Below are 20228 nucleotides of genomic sequence, written 5' to 3' on the forward strand. Positions count from 1 at the left end.
TCTCCTCGGCAACCCCCAGTCATTCCAAACCTCTCCTCGGCAACCCCCAGTCATTCCATGTATTTGATCTATTCCAGAGCTAGCACACCTGATTCAACTTGTCAACTAAAATCTGTTGCTGTGCCCTTGAGCAAGGCACTTAACCCTAATTGCTCCAAGGGCGCTGTACAATGGTTACCCTGGCCGTGACCCCACTCCCTGCGGGTGTCTCGGGGGATTTGGTATATGCAACAAACACAAAAAATGTATTACACACTTGTGTGTAACAGGACAAGTATAAGCACCCCCCAAATAATAATTATTCATTATCAAGACCTTGAATAGGTGAATCAAGTGAGCTAGTTCAGAGCTACAACAAAATTGTGAAAAGTCTATGGGTCCCCGATGGAGAGGTTTGGTATTTTATTAGGATCCCCATTAGCTGTTGCGAAAGCAGCAGCTATTCTTCCTGGGGTCCACACAAAACATGAAACATTACATAATACAGAACAGTAATAGACAAGAACAACTCAAGGACAGAACTACATACATTTAAATATGGCACACGTAGCCTACATATCAATACATATACAAACTATCTAGGTCAAATAGGGGAGAGGCGTTGTGTCGTGAGGTGTTGCTTTATCTGTTTTTTTAAAACCATGTTTGCTGTTCATTTGAGCAATATGAAATGGAAGCAATAATGGCTCTATATAATACTGTACGCTTTCTTGAATTTGTTCTGGATTTGGGGACTGTGAAAAGACCCCTGGTGGCATGTCTGGTGGGGTAAGTGTGTGTGTCAGAGCTGTGTCTAAGTTGACTATGCAAACAATTTTGAATTTTCAACATGTTCATGTTTCTTATAAAAAGAAGAAGTGATGCAGTCAGTCTCTCCTCAACTCTTAGCCAAGCGAGACTGGCATGCATAGTATTTACATTAGCCCTCTGATTACAATGAAGAGCAAGACGTGCCGCTCTGTTCTGGGCCAGCTGCAGCTTAACTAGGTCTTTCCTTGCAGCACTCGACCACACGACTGGACAATAATCAAGATAAGACAAAACTAGAGCCTGCAGGACTTGATTTTTGGAGTGCAGTGTCATAAAAGCAGAGCATCTCTTTATTACGGACAACCTCTCCCCATGTTTACAACCATTTAATCTATATGTTTTGACCATGACAGTTTTCAATCTAAGGTATTTTTATTTTATTTATTTATTTATTTAACCTTTATTTAACTAGGCAAATCAGTTAAGAACAAATTCTTATTTACAATGACGGCCTACACTGGCCAAACCCGGACAACGCTGGGCCAATTGTGCACCGCCCTATGGGACTCCCAATCATGGCCGGTTGTGATACAGCCTGGAATCGAACCAGGTGGTCTGTAGTGACGCCTCAAGCACTAAGATGCAGTGCCTTAGACCAAGTAATTTAGTCTCCTCAACTTGTTCAACAGCCACACCATTCATTACCATATTCATCTGAGGTCTAGAACTTAGGGAATTATTTGTACCAAATAAAATGCTCTTAGTTTTAGAGATGTTCAGGACCAGTTTATTACTGGCCACCCATTCCAAAACAGACAGCAACTCTTTGTTAAGGGTTTCAGTGACGTCAGTAGCTGTGGTTGCTGATGCGTATATGGAGAACCACTGTGCTAAAATGTCATCCATCCATCCATCCCCATTCTGCCCTGTCCTTTCTATGTGCACTGAGCTATAATAAGAACGGCTATTACTCCAGTACAGTAGGTGGCAGTGCAATGTCGGTTACGACGTTTCAGCCAATGAATGAACCATGAAAGAACAGAGGCAGTGTTTACGACTTCTTTACGACAAAATGTTCTTCATTTTCTCTGTTTACGTCCTTGTCCTGTTCAATCAGATGTATCCCTAATCTTTGCCGTGGCTCAATGTTGTTATTACTTTATTCAACCTAAAATGTCTAAACTACATTCGTTGAATGTGTTTCTTACTGCCCGATTAACTGCGGCTGCTGTGGACATATTTGGGGCAGTGGAGAAAACTATAACAGCGTACCAGGAAGAAGTCTCCAGATCAAAAGAGGAGAACGACCATCTACGGAAGCTGTTGCTAGATTTCGGTTTCAAACCTGATAGAGAATCACAAAGAGCAGGTGTGTAAGATTAATCAGCAACCTATGGTTCTGTAAATATTATTACGATTATTAGCTAGCTAGTTAGACAACCGTGACAACCATAGGACAAGTTAATGACTGCTGAACTGTGCTGAACCTCAATTGTTATTAGCTAGCTAATCAGGCATCGGAATTAGATAGTTAACTAGCTAGCCAGTTTCTCAACACTTCTCAATGCTCTATGTAATGTTAGTGAGAGTCTAGTGTGTACATGTGTCGTGAGCTAAAGGGAAGAAGTAAAACTGAAGTGTGTTGATATGTCTCAACGGTAAGTAACTTCCCCATCTTTCCTTTCAGACCTCCAGCAGCTCACGCTACCTGTCTCTGGAGAGGAGGTTCCCTCTGAGCAGGAGTGGAGTGATCAAGAGGACACTGAGCCCATATTCATACCACCCTGTGTGGAAAGTGCCAGTGATCAGGACTCACCCCAGAGCTCACACCTTTACCAAACTGGGAAGAACAGCAAGAAGGACTCCCTTCCCACCAATGCAACAGAACCGATCAAAATCAAACATGATGGAGAGGACTACGGGGCATCAGAATCAACCAGTAACTCTCAGACCATGTCAAAGTCAAAACGTACATGGACAGATAAAGGACAAAGTCCTCCAGGCACTGACACAACCAGTGAGCTGAAAGCACCAATGAGGGCTCAGACAGGTGATAGACCATACAAGTGTCCTGTGTGCAGGAAAGGGTTTACCAATAACAACCATTTAAAAACGCATCAGAGAATTCACACAGTGGAGAGGCCACATTGGTGCAAAGAATGTGGCAAGTGCTTCAACCGCAAGGGGGACCTGGGCACGCACATGAGGACTCACACAGGAGAGAAACCGTACCAGTGCAGCGTTTGTGGCAAAAGCTTCCGGCGAAACCGACTGAATGAGCATATGAGGGTACACACAGGGGAAAGACCCTATCAGTGTGCCGACTGTGAGAAGGGCTTTATTTCAGTAAGTGACCTAAAACGCCACCAGCGTATTCACACGGGAGAGAAGCCGTTTCGGTGCAACAGTTGCGGCAAATGCTTCAGTCAGATGACAACCTTGAAAAAACATATGAGGACTGTTCATAAGAAGGTTAAATTGCAGAGCAGTGAGGAAAGCCCAGATCTCTGCTAGCATTAGGGACTCCTGTTCATTTATGTGATAATGACAAACAGCACAGGACATATCTTATGTTAACTTGGTACCATCTGCGTGTGCTTTAGACAATTTCTCTGACTATCGCTGTCAATCATTCATGCAATTTTGTGTGTTGGAAATCTCTTCTACAGATCTGCTGCTTTCTGTCAGGACACTGCTCTAACACCAAGATCTTCCAGATAACAATCATAATATATTGTTCTTACTTGACATTAAAGTGGATATACTGGGGGCTTTCAAACTTTGTGCGAACATTGATAGAATTAAATAAATAAAAATTGGAAGGGTGCTCATATTTGTCCTGTTACACACAAGTGTGTAATGGAAATGTTTCTTGCATATCCCAACTGCCCTTAGACACCCGCAGTGAGTGGGGTCACGGCCAGGGTCGCCATTGTCCAGCGCCCCTGGAGCAATTGGGGTTAAGTGCCTTGCTCAAGGGCACAGCGACAGATTTCGGCTGGCCCAATACTCTATCCCCGAGGCTACCTGCCGCCCAATTTCGGAACAGTCCAAAGCAAATGCATAAGCCTGCAACTCATTGATATGACCAAACAAACTTTCAACAGTTTCTCCAAAAATAATGATTTTGAATCCAGGACTAGTTTTAACCTGTATTCGGGAAACCGGCCTTTGGTATTTTTGTTTGAGATGTTTTGCCAAGCCTAATGTTGGGCATATAAATGGGTTGTTAATCAGAGCAATGAACTAAAAGGACATACTGTCCAAAAGACTGTTTGTCATATCCTGTATGTACCCTGAATATACACAAAGACATCTATCAAGGTAAAATAGTTAAATTGTTTACTATTATTATTATCTTTATGATAAATATTCACTTTTTCATTTGTTTCTGTAACCCACTTTATCATGTATGATTTACGTAGATAATTGCCTTCCATACTTGAATTTTATAGTCTTACTGAATGCTCCCTATGACTTCTGTGAGTGGCTGACTTGTTCAATAGTGTCATGTGTTCTTCAGCTCAGGTAAATATTGTAAACTACTATGTAGTTAATCAAGTTATGTAGGTACGATTTTTCTTGTTCATTACAGATTATATTCTACATTATCATCTATTACAGATGGACTTTGTACTACATTATATTAATTTATTCAAATATTAAGTGCATGAGCCTATAACCTCTTGACACAACCAACAATCTTGGTATTTTCCTTTGAGGTGCTTTGCTTGTAGTATGGTTTCATAATCAGATAAATGAAAAAGGACATACTGTGTACAACACCTCCTGATGCATGTCCTTAAATATGCACACGAGGGCTATGAACTACTTCCCCGATAAGTCATTCTATTGGTCAATTCAAGTAGCAGTACGAGGCGTGAGAGCAAGTATCGTTCTCTATTGGACGAGAGCAACTTCTTGCTTCAAACCGATTTCAAACAGCCAACGTGCGCGCGTCTGTCTCTCCAGCTTCCGAGCGCCGCCGTCCGCGTCCACACCACTGCGCTTCCGTGGATCCAAAATTCAGTCTGTCTCACGTGCTTTGTGAATATAAAAGCTCTCTGTTTCCCTTCATCATGTGTAGTGTGTCACCAGACAAACGGCGAAAGATGGAGTCGGCGTTAGAGCAGCTGAAGAAATACACGGTGGTCGTGGCGGACACCGGAGACTTCAATGGTAACAGATTGGATTGACCCCTATGGCACTATCCAAGGCCAGGCAGGCATTACCTATACTAGCGCAACACATTGATATAACATGTTGCAAGGGTTATAGCTGCGCTAGCTAACGTTACTTAACGTAATTTTTCATAAACCTGCTTAGGGTCTCCTCGACTATTAATTCCGATAAACTTCTAATGACCTGTTTTTAGCTTTGACACTAATGTTGCTAGCTAGCTGTCTTATCATGTCTGCTGGTTTGGCTAATGATTAACTTACTGCCTTCTTGGCTAGCTAGTTATGACCACGGCTTTTGCACGTTTCATGCATTACAACTTGTTAGCTAGCTAACTATGGGAAGAGCTATATAGCTCGGGCTAAGGGTTTCTATTTTCAGGTGTTGTGAGCTATCAAATAGGTATTGCAATTAAAACAGTGCATGCACGTTGACGCTGTCACGCCCAACTAGTCAACATTGGTTCTCCCACGTGACACTAATAGGTTTAGTTAAATAACACCTTTTATGTGAAGAAGATAACCTAAAATACCACATTCAGCATAGTTGGTTAACTACATATGATTTATACAAATGCCATGTTGACTGCCATTTGTCACCCAGATATTCACAACTGGTTCCTCCATTGTTTGAATAAGGAAGTAGTAATGATGTAATCCAATAGTTAATTCCATTGGTGCAAAACCAAACATTTCCTCATGCTTGCTCTGCAAGTCACGATGACAAGACAGAAACGGTCTGCCTACCACAGGGTAATGTTAACAAGGCTGAAATGGGGCAAACTGTAAGTGGATAGGCTTTGATGACATGCTGCTTCAGTCAACACAGAATGTTTAATTTTCTTCTCAGGATAAGTGAAGGTGCGATGGAGCTTCACAGAATTTGATCTCTGAATGCAGGGGTCTTTAGAACGGGGTTATTTTCAAATGTCTGCTCACTCTAAAGAAAATACATTCTTACAGGTTTTCCTGCAACACAGTGTGATATCTATAGGACCAGTCACTCAGTCAAATAGGCTACTATGAATCTGAAGATTGACCAATGTATCAGTGACCTTGCTTCATGCCTCAGCAGTTCAGTTTTTGGACTGTGGTGAGAGGAACCTCGATGTAGCCATAGGCCCAATTAATGTTGTGAAAGGGTGCACTTGGCCAAATCCCATTGTGAAAGGACCTCACTGGCCAACTCTTGTGAGATGCGGTGCAGTCATTGGCCAACTGGTTTGGACAGTGGTTTAAAGACTGTGAAACCTTTTTACTGCAATACTAAAGGACAGAGTTGAACCCCACCATTTAGTATTCTATGTTGCTCTTCTCATGGTGCCACAGTCATTTTACCAGTGGGTCATGTTCAGTAGGATTTAAACGGGAGCAAACATTTAAAAACTTGATCAAGTTCAATTAGAAGCTCGCGTCCGGCATATTGTGTATAATTTTTTTTCTTCTCCATATTGCAAAGCCTAATACTGTTGTCCACCTTAGCTATGTTAAGTTATTATAAAGCTGACTCGTGATGGCTTTTTTTACAGTAAGTGTGGCCTCATTGACTATCTTTTGTTGGCATGCAGAATGGTGAACAGCTCAGTAAGTTGTACAATTCTTCCGTTATCCCCAAATGTGAGGGTGTATATTTCCTGTCTCTTTCAATGTAATAAATGCGGCAGATTACATTGTCACAGAACATTATTTCTTGCCAGTTGCTGTCTTTGTTCAAATGGGGGTGGTTCGTGTATCTTATCTTAGGGTTGGTGTCTGTCTCAGTGTAGGCTTACATGGCTAGACTGTTGATTAGCTAAGCCTTATTCCTTCAAGAAAATACCTCCCCAACAGACATTAGGGGAGTCCTGTTTTCTGCTGTGAGGATCACAGAAAGAAACGATAACATTGAAACATTTTGATGTTTGAACACTTGTGCGTCCATAATTTCTCCAAGGAACACACTTTTGCTGTCTTTACCTTCCCTTGAATGCTGTAAAACCCACACCTGTCAATCTTCTGTCAAATATTCACTGGTTGCAAGCACAAGCTTGTTCAAATCAAGCAACACCTTTTTCTTGCCCATGTGAAATTGGTCAGTGCATGGATAAAAGTGCAGCCCCATACTCTTGCTTAGCCATGTGGGAAACGCATGGTTACTCAAGTGTTTATGCATGGCAGTCATCTGGTGTGGAAAAACAATTTGGAGGGTAGTATGCAAATTGCAGAAACACTTTAGCCTGAAGTTGCCCTTTTAATATGCCATGTTACTTTGGAACTGCTTTTGTAACTTCTGTAATTACTGAACTACATGTGGTAATTGCAGATATGGCACATGATCATTGAACTGTAGTGAAAGGATGCTGCAATTTCAGTTTCAAATTGGGTACATGTTATATAGAATTCTGATGTATTAATAACTACTTGATATTTGTGCGACGTGTAGGCTTAATCCAAATAGCTGACCCCCTGGGGTACGCCTCGAGTTCTCATTGAGCATTTACACAATCTATTTTTTTATTTCACCTTTATTTAACCAGGTAAGCCAGTTGAGAACAGGTTCTCATTTACAACTGCGACCTGGCCAAGATAAAGCAAAGTAGTGCAATAAAAACAACAGAGTTACTGGCTTGACAATAGCGCAAAAAGTGAATCTAAAGCTCTTGATATGGAGAACAGTGTCTGCATGTTTTCCACCAATGTCTTTTCTGACGGCCTGGATATTCAATCTTTCTCAAAAGACCTGCAACAGATAATTCAGCTACCAGAAGTTCATACTGTTCATTCACAAACCGCTTGTTTTTGGATATGCTGTTTTGAATAGTTAAAATCACTGTCATAATGGCGTTAACATAGGTGGGAATGGATTGCAAATTGCTGCCTATGATGATCCAGATAGAAGCATCCATAAGAAGGGGCTGGCTAAAAGAGTAGGCTATTTGAACGGAGTGAGATAGTTAGAGCCTAGAATGTTTTCCCCCCCAGAGAAACACAGGGTGCCTCTGTGCTTCATTGTGTAGCCTACTCCCTGTCAGTGGCAGAAGCTTGGCCAGCTGGTCTAAAGCCCATCGACACAGGCCTCCCTCACTAGCTGACACCGCACATCACAACGATGGGAGGACACTACAGTTTTGATTAGTATAACAGGAGAGTACCCTGATCTCCAAAGTAGGCTAACAAGGCTATAGTAAAGGCCCTTGCCAGTGCAAAGTAGGAAAAGCAAACAATTTTTTTTGTTGTTGTAACTTGAAAAGAAACAATTTTTAGCATTGCAATGTCTGAGGAACAGGAAAATGGGTTTCATTCAAATACAAAATGTCACTCTTTCTCCAATGTCACAATCCGTGAGGCACTCTGCATTAGCTATACACCTGGATAGGATGCATGACTGCTAGACTACCTCACAGGCTAAAAGTATTTAACCTTGAATGTGTCTTTTGAACATCTGGTGTCATTCTTCTACTGCAGTGTGTTGCAGGTAGACGATAGGCTGTTTTCTCCACCCACCTCTTCCCTCCCAATGTTCTGCTTTGGTTGAGTGCAGTTGGCTTGTATGTACAGTAGAGGTCACTGTTGGTTGAGACCGGTGCTTCTGGACCAGTCCAGCGCAATCTCGTTCTGTCTCCTGTAGAAGTGAATTTATTTAATATAAGCAATATCTGAATGGACCTTTTCTACTGAATTATCTGGGCCGATGCCAGTTATTTCACAGCTAAACAGCTCAAGATAGTATTGTCCATTGGTGAATAAAGATGTCATTTGAAGGCTTGTGTGTACCTTGGGACTAAAGGCGCCCGCATGCTTCTCTGCCGAAACAGTTTGGTTGAGTTCATGCCTATATTATGACGTTTTTTTGTTTTGGACTTCGGTGAGGATTTCTTTTTCGGCTGGTCGGGCACTTTTTTTATTTTTCTCTATTGGCGAGACTAAGTCTACGCCCCTTAGTAGGTGATTGGTCAACAGTAGGGATTCTTCAATAAAGTATTTGTCATTAAACTCTATTTCATGCACATTTTTTCTTTGAGAAATACTGCACCAAACAGATGTAAAATTGCATGACTAAGATCTCCTTTGCAAAAACGTCACCTTGCGAAATCTGTCATTAATTTTTTATCTTAGATTAATTCAGATTTTATTTTGAGGAAGTGTATACTGGCTACGGTGTCTCAATGGACAAACAGTACTATGGCTGCTTGGAAAAAAAGCGAAGGTCTTTTTAAGGGAGTATTTAAGCACTTGTTCAGCTAAGCGCCAGCTGACCTGAAGCATGCTGACGCCTTATCACTGCATGGTTTGTTTCTGGGATGCTTCTAGCAGTTCACCTCATGTTACTGTCTTAAGCGCAAACGTATGAATGTCACACTGACGTGTGAGAAACTGGAATGTCAAGTTGACACTGAGCTACGTTTACTCCTAGAGAGTAGAGAAGCCTTGACCTTCCAATCACAACTGGCACAGGGCAGCTCTTCATTGGCTTGGCTGGGTGTTGAATGGCACCTTTTATAGGTTCGGGTTGGTGTCAATCACCCTGAATGCCACCTTTTCTTGTAAAGTCAGTGCATTTTGTGATGGAATGCGGACTGGTAACCATCCTTCGACTGCACCTGCAATGCGGTTTCAACTTTCAATAGCTCTGAAGTAGTTCTAACGTTACCATGACCACCAGGTGTGATGTCCCAACAAGAGACTTGAGAATGTTGCATATTGTCTAGTGAGGATATGAACGCCTAGTGTGTTGACTAATATACCATGTGACTAGTTGTGAGCTGCTCTTAACTTGTGTTGTCTCTCTCTCCCACTTCTCTGCGCAGCCATTGAAGAGTACAAGCCCCAGGATGCCACCACCAATCCCTCCCTCATCCTGGCCGCTGCCAAGATGGCCGCCTACCAGCATCTGGTCGACCAGGCCATCAAATACGGCATCGCCAAGGGCGGGTAAGATGGGCACTCGCAAATGTATACAACCCCTATCATTTCAATGGCTGGTAAAATACGCTCAAATGTAATCATATTGCAACTCTGCACTGCTTCTACACTTATACAGTAGTTCAGTGACTCAACTGACCTCTCCTTTTAAACAATGGGATTTTGAGTGAACAAAGCAGGCGTTTGCCATTGTTTGCTCAAGATAAGTGTTGTCGACGTAGGTGCCCTGAGGGTGCTGATCCGTCTGCCTTGCCTCACACATGCCTGCAAATTATACATGTATTTCACGGTCGCTTCACCCCGTTGTTATGAACGTTGTCTTGGTGACTGACAATCAACTTTGAGGCATCCATTCATTCGACACGGGCGCTAATGATTTAGTCTAAACTACACTATAGTAAATAATGTAATTTCCAAGCCACTCAAGTAAATCTGACGACATCACAGTTTTGGGGTTTCCTATTAATTATTTGCCTTGTTTACATTTTAGTCATTTAGCAGATGCTCTTATCCAGAGCGACTTACAGTTAGTGCATACATGTTTTATTATTTTTATTTTTCATACTGGCCCCCCGTGGGAATCGAACCCACAACCCTGGCGTTGTAAACGCCATGCTCTACCAACTGAGCTCCATCCCTGTTTAGTAATGTAATGTAATCGTATTTCCAAGCCCCTATAATGCACTTTAGAGAATCTTAATCAGTGCCAATTGAGAACGCATTCAGTAGAACTGATGTGAAATCCATTAATACTGGGAAGTGAATGAACATTTCAAGTTTATTACAGTACATAATAAACTGGGTGGTTCGAGCCCTGAATGCTGATTGGCTGACAGCTGTGGTATATCAGACCGTATACCACGGGTATAACAAAACATTTTAATTTTTACTGCTCTAATTCTGTTTGTAACCAGGTTATAATAGCAATAAGGCACCTCGGGTTTGTGGTATATGGCCGATATGCAGTGCATTTGAAAAGTATTCAGACTCCTTTTTCCAAATGTTGTTACGTTACAGCCTTATTCTAAAATGGGTTAAGTAAAAAAAAAAAAATCTAAATCGATCTACACACAATATCACATAATGACAAAGCAAAAACAGGTTTTTATATTTTTTGGCAAATGTATTACAAATAAAACCGATACCTTATTTACGTAAGTATTCAGACCATTTGCTATGAGACTCGAAATTGAGCTCAGGTGCATCATAGTTCCATTGTTCATCCTTTATGGTTCTACAACTTGATTGGAGTCCACCTGTGGTAAATTAAATTGATTGGACATGATTTGGAAAGGCACACACCTGTCTATATAAGGTCCCACAGTTGACAGTGCATGTCAGCGCAAAAACCAAGCCACAAGGTTGAAGGAATTGTCTGTCGAGGCACAGATCTAGGGAAGGGTACCAGAACTTTTCTGCAGCATTGAAGGTCCCCAAGAACACCGTGGCCTCCATCATTCTTAAATGGAAGAAGTTTGGAACCACCAAGACTCTTCCTAGAGCTGGCCGCCCGGCCAAACTGAGCAATCGGGGGAGAAGGGCCTTGGTCAGGGTGGTGACCAAGAACCCGATGGTCACTGACAGAGCTCTAGAGTTCCTCTGTGGAGATGGGAGAACCTTCCAGAATGACAACCATCTCTGCAGCACTCCACTAATCAGGCCTTTTTATGGTATTGGCCAGACAGAAGCCACTCCTCAGTAAATGGCACATGACAGCCCGCTTGGAGTTTGCCAAAAGGCACCTTAAAGACTCAGACCACGAGAAACAAGATTCTCTGGTCTGATGAAACCAAGATTGAACTCTTTGGCCTGAATGCCAAGCGTCACGTCTGGAGGAAACCTGACACCTTCCCTACGGTGAAGCATGGTGGTGGCAGCATCATGCAGTGGGGATGTTCACCTTCCAACAGTACAACAACCCTAAGCACACAGCCAAGACAACGCTAGAGTGGCTTCGGGACAAGTCAGAGTGGCCCAGCCAGAGGCCGGACATGAACCCGATCGAACATCTCTGGAGAGACCTGAAAATAGCTGTGCAGCAATGCTCCCCATCCAACCTGACAGAGCTTGAGAGGATCTGCAGAGAATGGGAGAAACTCCCAAAATACAGGTGTGCCAAGCTTGTAGGGTCATACCCAAGAAGACTCATGGCTGTAATCGCAGCCAAAGGTGCTTCAACAAAGTACTGAATAAAGGGTCTGAATACTTATGTAAATGTGATATTTCAGTTTTTTGCAACAATTTCAAAACCTGTTTTTACTTAGTCATACTGGGGTAGGTGCCAGGCGGACTGGTTTGTGTCAAGAACTGCAATGGTTCTGGGTTTTTCACGCTCAAGTTTCCCATGTGTATCAAGAATGGTCCACCACCCAAAGGACATCCAGCCAACCTGACACAACTGTGGGACGCATTGGAGTCAACACGGGCCAGCATCCCTGTGGAAAGCTTTTGACACCTTGTCAAGTCCATGGCTCAATGAATTTAGGCTGTTCTGAGGGCAAAGGGGGGGTGCAACTCAATATTATGAAGGTGTTCCTAATGTTTGGTATACTCTGTAAGTGATTTACTTGCTTAATAAATAAAGCCTTGGTCTACTGCTGAAAGCTATGATCACACTTGTGCTGTGCTTGAGCTATTGCACCTCACTAGTATCCTGTTTCTCTGTCCACCAGACCTGAGGAGGAGCAGGTGACCAACACCATGGACAAGCTGTTTGTGAGCTTCGGCCTGGAGATCCTCAAGAAGATACCAGGCAGGGTTTCCACGGAGGTGGACGCCAGGTACGAGGAAAGCCCCCTGCTCCGCTCGGGCCCACGGGAGCCGGAGTGATGTGGCTACTCTTGTCTTTTCTACCTACAGTGAGGGGGGGGGAAAAGTATTTGATCCCCTGCTGATTTTGTATGTTTGCCCACTGACAAAGACATGATCAGTCTATAATTTTAATGGTAGGTTTATTTGAACAGTGAGACAGAATAACAACAAAAAAATCCAGAATAATGCATGTCAAAAATATTATGAATTGATTTGCATTTTAATGAGGGAAATAAGTATTTGACCCCTCTGCAAAACATGACTTAGTACTTGGTGGCAAAACCCTTGTTGGCAATCACAGAGACAGATGTTTCTTGTAGTTGGCCACCAGGTTTGCACACATCTCAGGAGGGATTTTGTTCCACTCCTCTTTGCAGATCTTCTCCAAGTCATTAAGGTTTCGAGGCTGACATTTGGCAACTCGAACCTTCAGCTCCCTCCACAGATTTTCTATGGGATTAAAGGTCTGGAGACTGGCTAGGCCACTTCAGGACCTTAATGTGCTTCTTCTTGAGCCACTCCTTTGTTGCCTTGGCTGTGTTTTGGGTCATTGTCATGCTGGAATACCCATCCACGACCCATTTTCAATGCCCTGGCTGAGGGAAGGAGGTTCTCACCCAAGATTTGACAGTACCTGGCCCCATCCATCGTCCCTTTGATGCGGTGAAGTTGTCCTGTCCCCTTAGCAGAAAAACACCCCCAAAGCATAATGTTTCCACCTCCATGTTTGACTGTGGGGATTGGGTGTTCTTGGGGTCATAGGCAGCATTCCTCCTCCAAACACGGCGAGTTGAGTTGATGCCAAAGAGCTCGATTTTGGTCTCTGACCACAACACTTTCACCCAGTTCTCCTCTGAATCATGCAGATGTTCATTGGCAAACTTCAGACGGCCCTATATACAGTGGGGGGAAAAAAAGTATTTAGTCAGCCACCAATTGTGCAAGTTCTCCCACTTAAAAAGATGAGAGGCCTGTAATTTTCATCATAGGTACACGTCAACTATGACAGACAAAATGAGAAAAAAAAATCCAGAAAATCACATTGTAGGATTTGTTATGAATTTATTTGCAAATTATGGTGGAAAATAAGTATTTGGTCAATAACAAAAGTTTCTCAATACTTTGTTATATACCCTTTGTTGGCAATGACACAGGTCAAACGTTTTCTGTAAGTCTTCACAAGGTTTTCACACACTGTTGCTGGTATTTTGGCCCATTCCTCCATGCAGATCTCCTCTAGAGCAGTGATGTTTTGGGGCTGTCGCTGGGCAACGCGGACTTTCAACTCCCTCCAAAGATTTTCTATGGGGTTGAGATCTGGAGACTGGCTAGGCCACTCCAGGACCTTGAAATGCTTCTTACGAAGCCACTCCTTCGTTGCCCGGGCGGTGTGTTTTGGGTCATTGTCATGCTGTAATACCCATCCACGACCCATTTTCAATGCCCTTGCTGATGGAAGGAGGTTTTCACTCATAATCTCACGATACATGGCCCCATTCTTTCCTTTACACGGATCAGTCGTCCTGGTCCCTTTGCAGAAAAACAGCCCCAAAGCATGATGTTTCCACCCCCATGCTTCACAGTAGGTATGGTGTTCTTTGGATGCAACTCAGCATTCTTTGTCCTCCAAACACTTTTTGGTTTCATCTGACCATATGACATTCTCCCAATCCTCTTCTGGATCATCCAAATGCTGCTGGAGTGCATTTGGATGGCCTGGACATGTACTGGCTTAAGCAGGGGGACACATCTGGCACTGCAGGATTTGAGTCCCTGGTGGTGTAGTGTGTTACTGATGGTAGGCTTTGTTACTTTGGTCCCAGCTCTCTGCAGGTCATTCACTAGGTCCCCCCGTGTGGTTCTGGGATTTTTGCTCACCGTTCTTGTGATCATTTTGACCCCACAGGGTGAGATCTTGCGTGGAGCCCCAGATCGAGGGAGATTATCAGTGGTCTTGTATGTCTTCCATTTCCTAATAATTGCTCCCACAGTTGATTTCTTCAAACCAAGCTGCTTACCTATTGCAGATTCAGTCTTCCCAGCCTGGTGCAGGTCTACAATTTTGTTTCTGGTGTCCTTTGACAGCTCTTTGGTCTTGGCCATAGTGGAGTTTGGAGTGTGACTGTTTGAGGTTGTGGACAGGTGTCTTTTATACTGATAACAAGTTCAAACAGGTGCCATTAATACAGGTAACGAGTGGAGGACAGAGGAGCCTCTTAAAGAAGAAGTTACAGGTCTGTGAGAGCCAGAAATCTTGCTTGTAGGTGACCAAATACATATTTTCCACCATAATTTGCAAATTCATTAAAAATCCTACAATGTGATTTTCTGGATTTTATTTTTTTCTCAATTTGTCTGTCATAGTTGATGTGTACCTATGATGAAAATTACAGGCCTCTCTCATCTTTTTAAGTGGGAGAACTTGCACAATTGGTGGCTGACTAAATACTTTTTTTCCCCCACTGTATGTGCTTTCTTGAGCAGGGGGACCTTGCAGGCGCTGCAGGATTTCAGTCCTTCACGGCGTAGCGTTACCAATTGTTTTCTTGGTGACTAAGGTCACAGCTGCCTTGAGATCATTAAAAAGATCCTCCCGTGTAGTTCTGGGCTGATTCCTCACCATTCTCATGATCAATGCAACTCCACGAGGTGAGATCTTGCATGGAGCCCCAGGCCGAGGGAGATTGACAGTCTTGTGTTTCTTCCATTTGCGAATAATCGCACCAACTGTTGTCACCTTCTCACCAAGCTGCTTGGCGACGTCTTGTAGCCCATTCCAGCCTTGTATAGGTCTACAACCTTGTCCCTGACATCCTTGGAGAGCTCTTTGGTCTTGGCCATGATGGAGAGTTTGGAATCTGATTGATTGCTTCTGTGGACAGGTGTCTTTTTAAACAGGTAACAAACTGAGATTAGGAGCACTCCCTTTAAGAGTGTGCTCCTAATCTCAGCTCGTTACCTGTATAAAAGACACCTGGGAGCCAGAAATCTTTCTGATTGAGATGGGGTCAAATACTTATTTCCCTCATTAAAATGCAAATCAATTTATAACTTTTTTTCTGGATTTTGTTGTTATTCTGTCTCTCACTGTTCAAATAAACCTACCATTTTAAAATTATAGACTGATCATTTCTTTGTCAGTGGGCAAACATACAAAATCAGCAGGGGATCAAATACTTTTTTCCCTCACTGTAAGTGGCTCATGGCTTTGTACCTGCCGATACCAGCTACCAATATGAACGTCTGAACATAGGAGTTTCAGGGATTCTTACTTTTGGAGTGAGACAAGACCCAACCCCTCAAAAAATAGAATAATTGATCATGGCTATGGGGAGGTTAATGGTTCTTGTGAAATTGCAGTTGTGACAAAAATATGTACACTTTAACAAAGATGTGTTTTTTCTGCATGCCTCAAATGCATCCTGGAGCCTTTATAGATCAGGGTAGCAAATTGATCCTTTAACTTGTTGACTCCAATATCTGACTGAACAAAGTATTTCAAGTCCACATAAAATGGCTCTACTGAATAGGAATCATTCATAGTGTTAATATTTAGATGGACTAACTCACCCCCCCCCCCTCCCACTTGACATTAGGCTTTCGTACGATAAGGATGAGATGGTGGCTCGGGCCCTGCGGATCATTGCCTTGTACGAAGAGGCCGGTATCAAGAAGGACCGTGTTCTCATCAAGCTCTCCTCCACATGGGAAGGCATCCAGGCTGGCAGGTGTGTGTGAGATGGAGAGGGAGGGAAGGAAATCCGTCATCTACCTTTTTATAGGGGCATTTCTTCACCTGTCATCTGGGCCCAGTTTTTCAAAAGTTATCTAACTGCATTTCGCCTATCGGATAGTAGAAAAAAGTATTTATATGCATTTAATCCTAACCGATAGGCGAAATCCAGTTAGATAACTTTTGAAAAACTGGGCCGAGATGATGAAATGATGACTACTGTAGCTGTGTGTAATATGCCGGGGGCGGCAGGTAGCTTAGTGGTTAAGAGCGTTGTGCCAGTAACCGAAAGGTCGCTGGTTCTAATCCCCGAGCCGACTAGGTGAAAAATCTGTCGATGTGCCCTTAAGCAAGGCACTTAACCCTAATTGCTCCTGTAAGTCGCTCTGGATAAGAGCGTCTGCTAAATGACTAAAATGTAAAATATGCAAATCTTGGCAGAATGTAGACAAACAAACATGATAATGTTAGGTCTTCTGTTGGTACACAGTAAAAAGTGGAATGTTTTCCAAACATCCTGTTCTTTTGACTTGGTTTGTTGTTTTGCCAAAACTGGTGTAATTTGATAATACAAATGGTAAACAGCAAATGGTTAAATTTACCTGCTATGTTCTGTCAGTTTACATCTAACCTATAACTTATTTTGGTGTCAGTCTATAGGAAATGTTGGTTTTGACAGCCATGGTAGCTTAGTGAAGCTCTGCTGTTAAGACTGTGCTTTAATGTGCCCGACTGAATGTGTGTACCTGCAGGGAGCTGGAGGAGAAGCACGGGGTTCACTGCAACATGACCCTGCTGTTCTCCTTCGCCCAGGCAGTGGCCTGCGCCGAGGCCAAGGTCACCCTCATCTCACCCTTTGTGGGGCGCATCATGGACTGGTACAAGGAGAACACGGCCCAGAAGAGCTACGAACCCCATGAGGACCCAGGTATGGGCTGACTGATCCATCGTTTGATAGGACAACCGAACACTCATGCTAGCAACTTTAAGTTGGACTCAACAGTCCCAGACCGTACGAATATAATTAAATAAGATGCCTGACGAGTTAGAGGTATTTATTGACTTCATTACTGCTCTGGAGTGGCTTTATTAACCATAAACCTATTTATTTTATTATTCTCTTCACTCAGGTGTGATCAGTGTGACCAAGATCTACAACCACTACAAGAAGTATGACTACACCACGGTGGTGATGGGAGCTTCCTTCAGGAACACTGGGGAGGTCAAGGCCCTGGCCGGCTGTGACCTGCTTACCATTTCCCCCAGCCTGCTGGGAGAGCTGAGCAAGGACCACAGCGCCATCACGCCAATGCTCACGGTTCAGAAAGGTAATGGGACTCATTGCTACCCCTTACCGGACACTAGTATAATGAGCTCACACTGCCCCTCCCTATAACCGTTAGGAAGTGTTATGATGAGTTTCTCTGGTATCGAGTACTTCAGGATGTAAGAGAATAGTTAAACCCTTAGATGGAGAGTTGATTCATAGTTATTTAATATTACAGTACTGGATTCACATGACAAGCGGTACGGGCGTAGCCTATTGTCATCCGAATGACTTGCATAGAAAAGCTCTGTTTATATAATGCTTTCTGAGCTAATTCCATCCAACAGTTGCCAACCATTATTGAGTTTCACTCATCTCTTACAATAGGATCCCCCTACATGGTATCGTGTGGCACCCTAGCCAGGATATTCCATCATGTACTCCTTCTAAGATTAGCACAATTGGCCCCCAAGCTATCTTGGCACGCAGACCTTCTGGCACCAACCAGTGACAGAAATAGGGCTGATGATGTGTGTCATGTACCAAACGTAATGTTTTCTCAGTAATTGACCATACACAGAAAGCAGAGGTTAAAAATGTACTGTATGAATCAGCACTATTTCAAGACAAATATATATATAATTTGAATTGGTGAGAATCGTCATGCAGTTCAAGGAAAGCTGGTAAAATCGGTGTACTTCAAAGACCCCTTGAGTAGAATCTGAGCCCCATAGTTTAACCTCAAAGCAGGTCAAAGACAAGTTTAAAAATATATATTTTATTTTTTGTAAAGATGTTGGTTAGACACCTAAGGAGAACTTGCTGAGGCCACTTGAACATTGGTTATGCAATCACTTATGAGTAGGAATGTCTCTTAACCATCTGTCTAGTCCCAAGAATTTGAACCTCGAGCCCAACAAAATGGCTGTACTTCACAAACCTACAGAGCAAAACCAATTGATTGCCATGTATTTAGGAGCTCCTGTGTATTTCAATGCCTGGTTAATCTGAGGCTTCTCAAATGTCTTTAAATTGATGCTTGTGTCTTCCCCTGGGCCAGGTCTGCATTAAAAAGGGGTATATTTAGCCTGTATCCCAATGCATACAAATTGTTTCCTTCCTCATTAAACACCTGAAACCATTGATGGGGAAAATATGAGAGGTCCTCGATAGGGAAAAGCATTCTGGTGGATTGCAGCCATATTACCAGTCCTTCAAAAGCCTGGGGATGAGGACTGGGACTACGTAATCACCTTGGACCAAGGATGAATAAACTAAATGCAACTCTTAACAGCTCAAACTCTGTCCCCTGTTTAGCCAAGGCCTGTGATTTGGAGAAGGTTCACCTGGATGAGAAGGAATTCCGCTGGCAACACAACGAGGACCGCATGGCCGTGGAGAAGCTCTCTGACGGCATCCGCAAGTTCGCCGCCGACGCCATCAAGCTGGAGACTATGATCAAGGTGAGACTGGAGCACTGCGGTTGTAAATGTATTTCTGAATTCCCTGTAAAGTATCAGGAGTTGGAGTATGGTGCACATGTGAAGAAAGTGCATTTATGAACAGCAACCGTACTGCCCAATCTTGAACATTTAAGACTTGTTTGGAACAAAGGAATGCTGGAAATTCTGTCATGGTGTCCTGCTGGTGATACTTTGACAGTTTTAAGTTTACATCCCCTTGCCTTTTGTTTGTCTGTTCCCTTTTTCATACGGTTGCTTTCCCCCTCCACAGGAGAAGATGCTGAACGTGAAGAACGGCCAGTAAAGCGGGACCAGACGTTCAGCCCTCCCCGCAGGAAATGGTGATGGTTGTACGACAACCACCACTGGGGGCCCAAGGGACCAAACTCGCCCACCTCCCCTGACCCCAAAGTGGGACCCCCTCAACAACGGAACACCTCGCCACTGTAGGCTTGGATTGACTATGATTTACTGTGTTTTTGTCTTGACTTTGAGCGTAGTCAATGCAGAGATTGATTTCAATTGTTACTCCAGCACTGATGCAATGCTCTTTTTGTAAATTACTGCTACTTGCCCCACTGCAGATTTGGTCAGAGGAGCGAATGCACAACGGTCAGGTTCAGTCCAGCCTTTTTTACTCATCAGTCCTTTTAGCGATGCTCTAGAAAAACAACTTCAAACTGTAACAATTATGAACATTCCTCAGGAAATTATTAAAAAATAATGATTTAACGGTTTCACCAATTAAAGTCTTTCCTCAGTGAACCGGTGTTCTGTCCTGAATGTTTCATTAAGCCAGAAGTGGGTTGTCTGTAACGTTACATGAAGCTTCTCTATTTTCTAGCTCTTCCTCTGGCTCACTTGTTGACTTGCAACGTTGTATGAATCTCCCCATTTAAGAGATGATTTGGGCATGACATTTAACACATGCTAAATGTGAGCGATTGACTTGCATGTGATTTGGTGAAAATATGCTAATATTAGTATTTGTTGGTAGTGGCTAGTTTATTAAAAGCAAGGGTGGATTGCAGTCACTGTCCCTAGACTACCTTTTTGAGGCAAGGGAACAAATCTTTGTAAATATGTAATCTCAACTATTCCTTTAATGTGACAAGAAACCGGTC

At 43.1% G+C, this 20228-nt stretch overlaps 2 protein-coding genes across 2 annotated transcripts; both read left to right on the forward strand.

Annotated features, from left to right (window-relative positions):
- Positions 1-1850: 1850 nt before the first annotated feature.
- Positions 1851-3519, forward strand: LOC311111626 (uncharacterized protein). Its single transcript, XM_084154398.1, has 2 exons — positions 1851-2119; positions 2438-3519. The coding sequence occupies exons 1-2, from the start codon at positions 1924-1926 to the stop codon at positions 3262-3264; spliced, it is 1023 nt and encodes a 340-aa protein (XP_084010524.1). The 5' UTR covers positions 1851-1923; the 3' UTR covers positions 3265-3519.
- Positions 3520-4701: 1182 nt separating this feature from the next.
- On the forward strand, positions 4702-19869 carry LOC311111710 (transaldolase-like). Its single transcript, XM_084154513.1, has 8 exons — positions 4702-4929; positions 9716-9839; positions 12503-12610; positions 16238-16369; positions 17127-17302; positions 17505-17702; positions 18959-19104; positions 19376-19869. Exons 1-8 carry the CDS (start codon positions 4830-4832, stop codon positions 19406-19408), a joined length of 1017 nt encoding a protein of 338 aa, XP_084010639.1. The 5' UTR covers positions 4702-4829; the 3' UTR covers positions 19409-19869.
- The last annotated feature ends 359 nt before the right edge of the window (positions 19870-20228 follow it).

The sequence above is a fragment of the Coregonus lavaretus genome (assembly GCF_964263955.1).
Source record: "Coregonus lavaretus genome assembly, chromosome: 37".
NCBI classification, from domain to species: Eukaryota; Metazoa; Chordata; class Actinopteri; order Salmoniformes; family Salmonidae; genus Coregonus; species Coregonus lavaretus.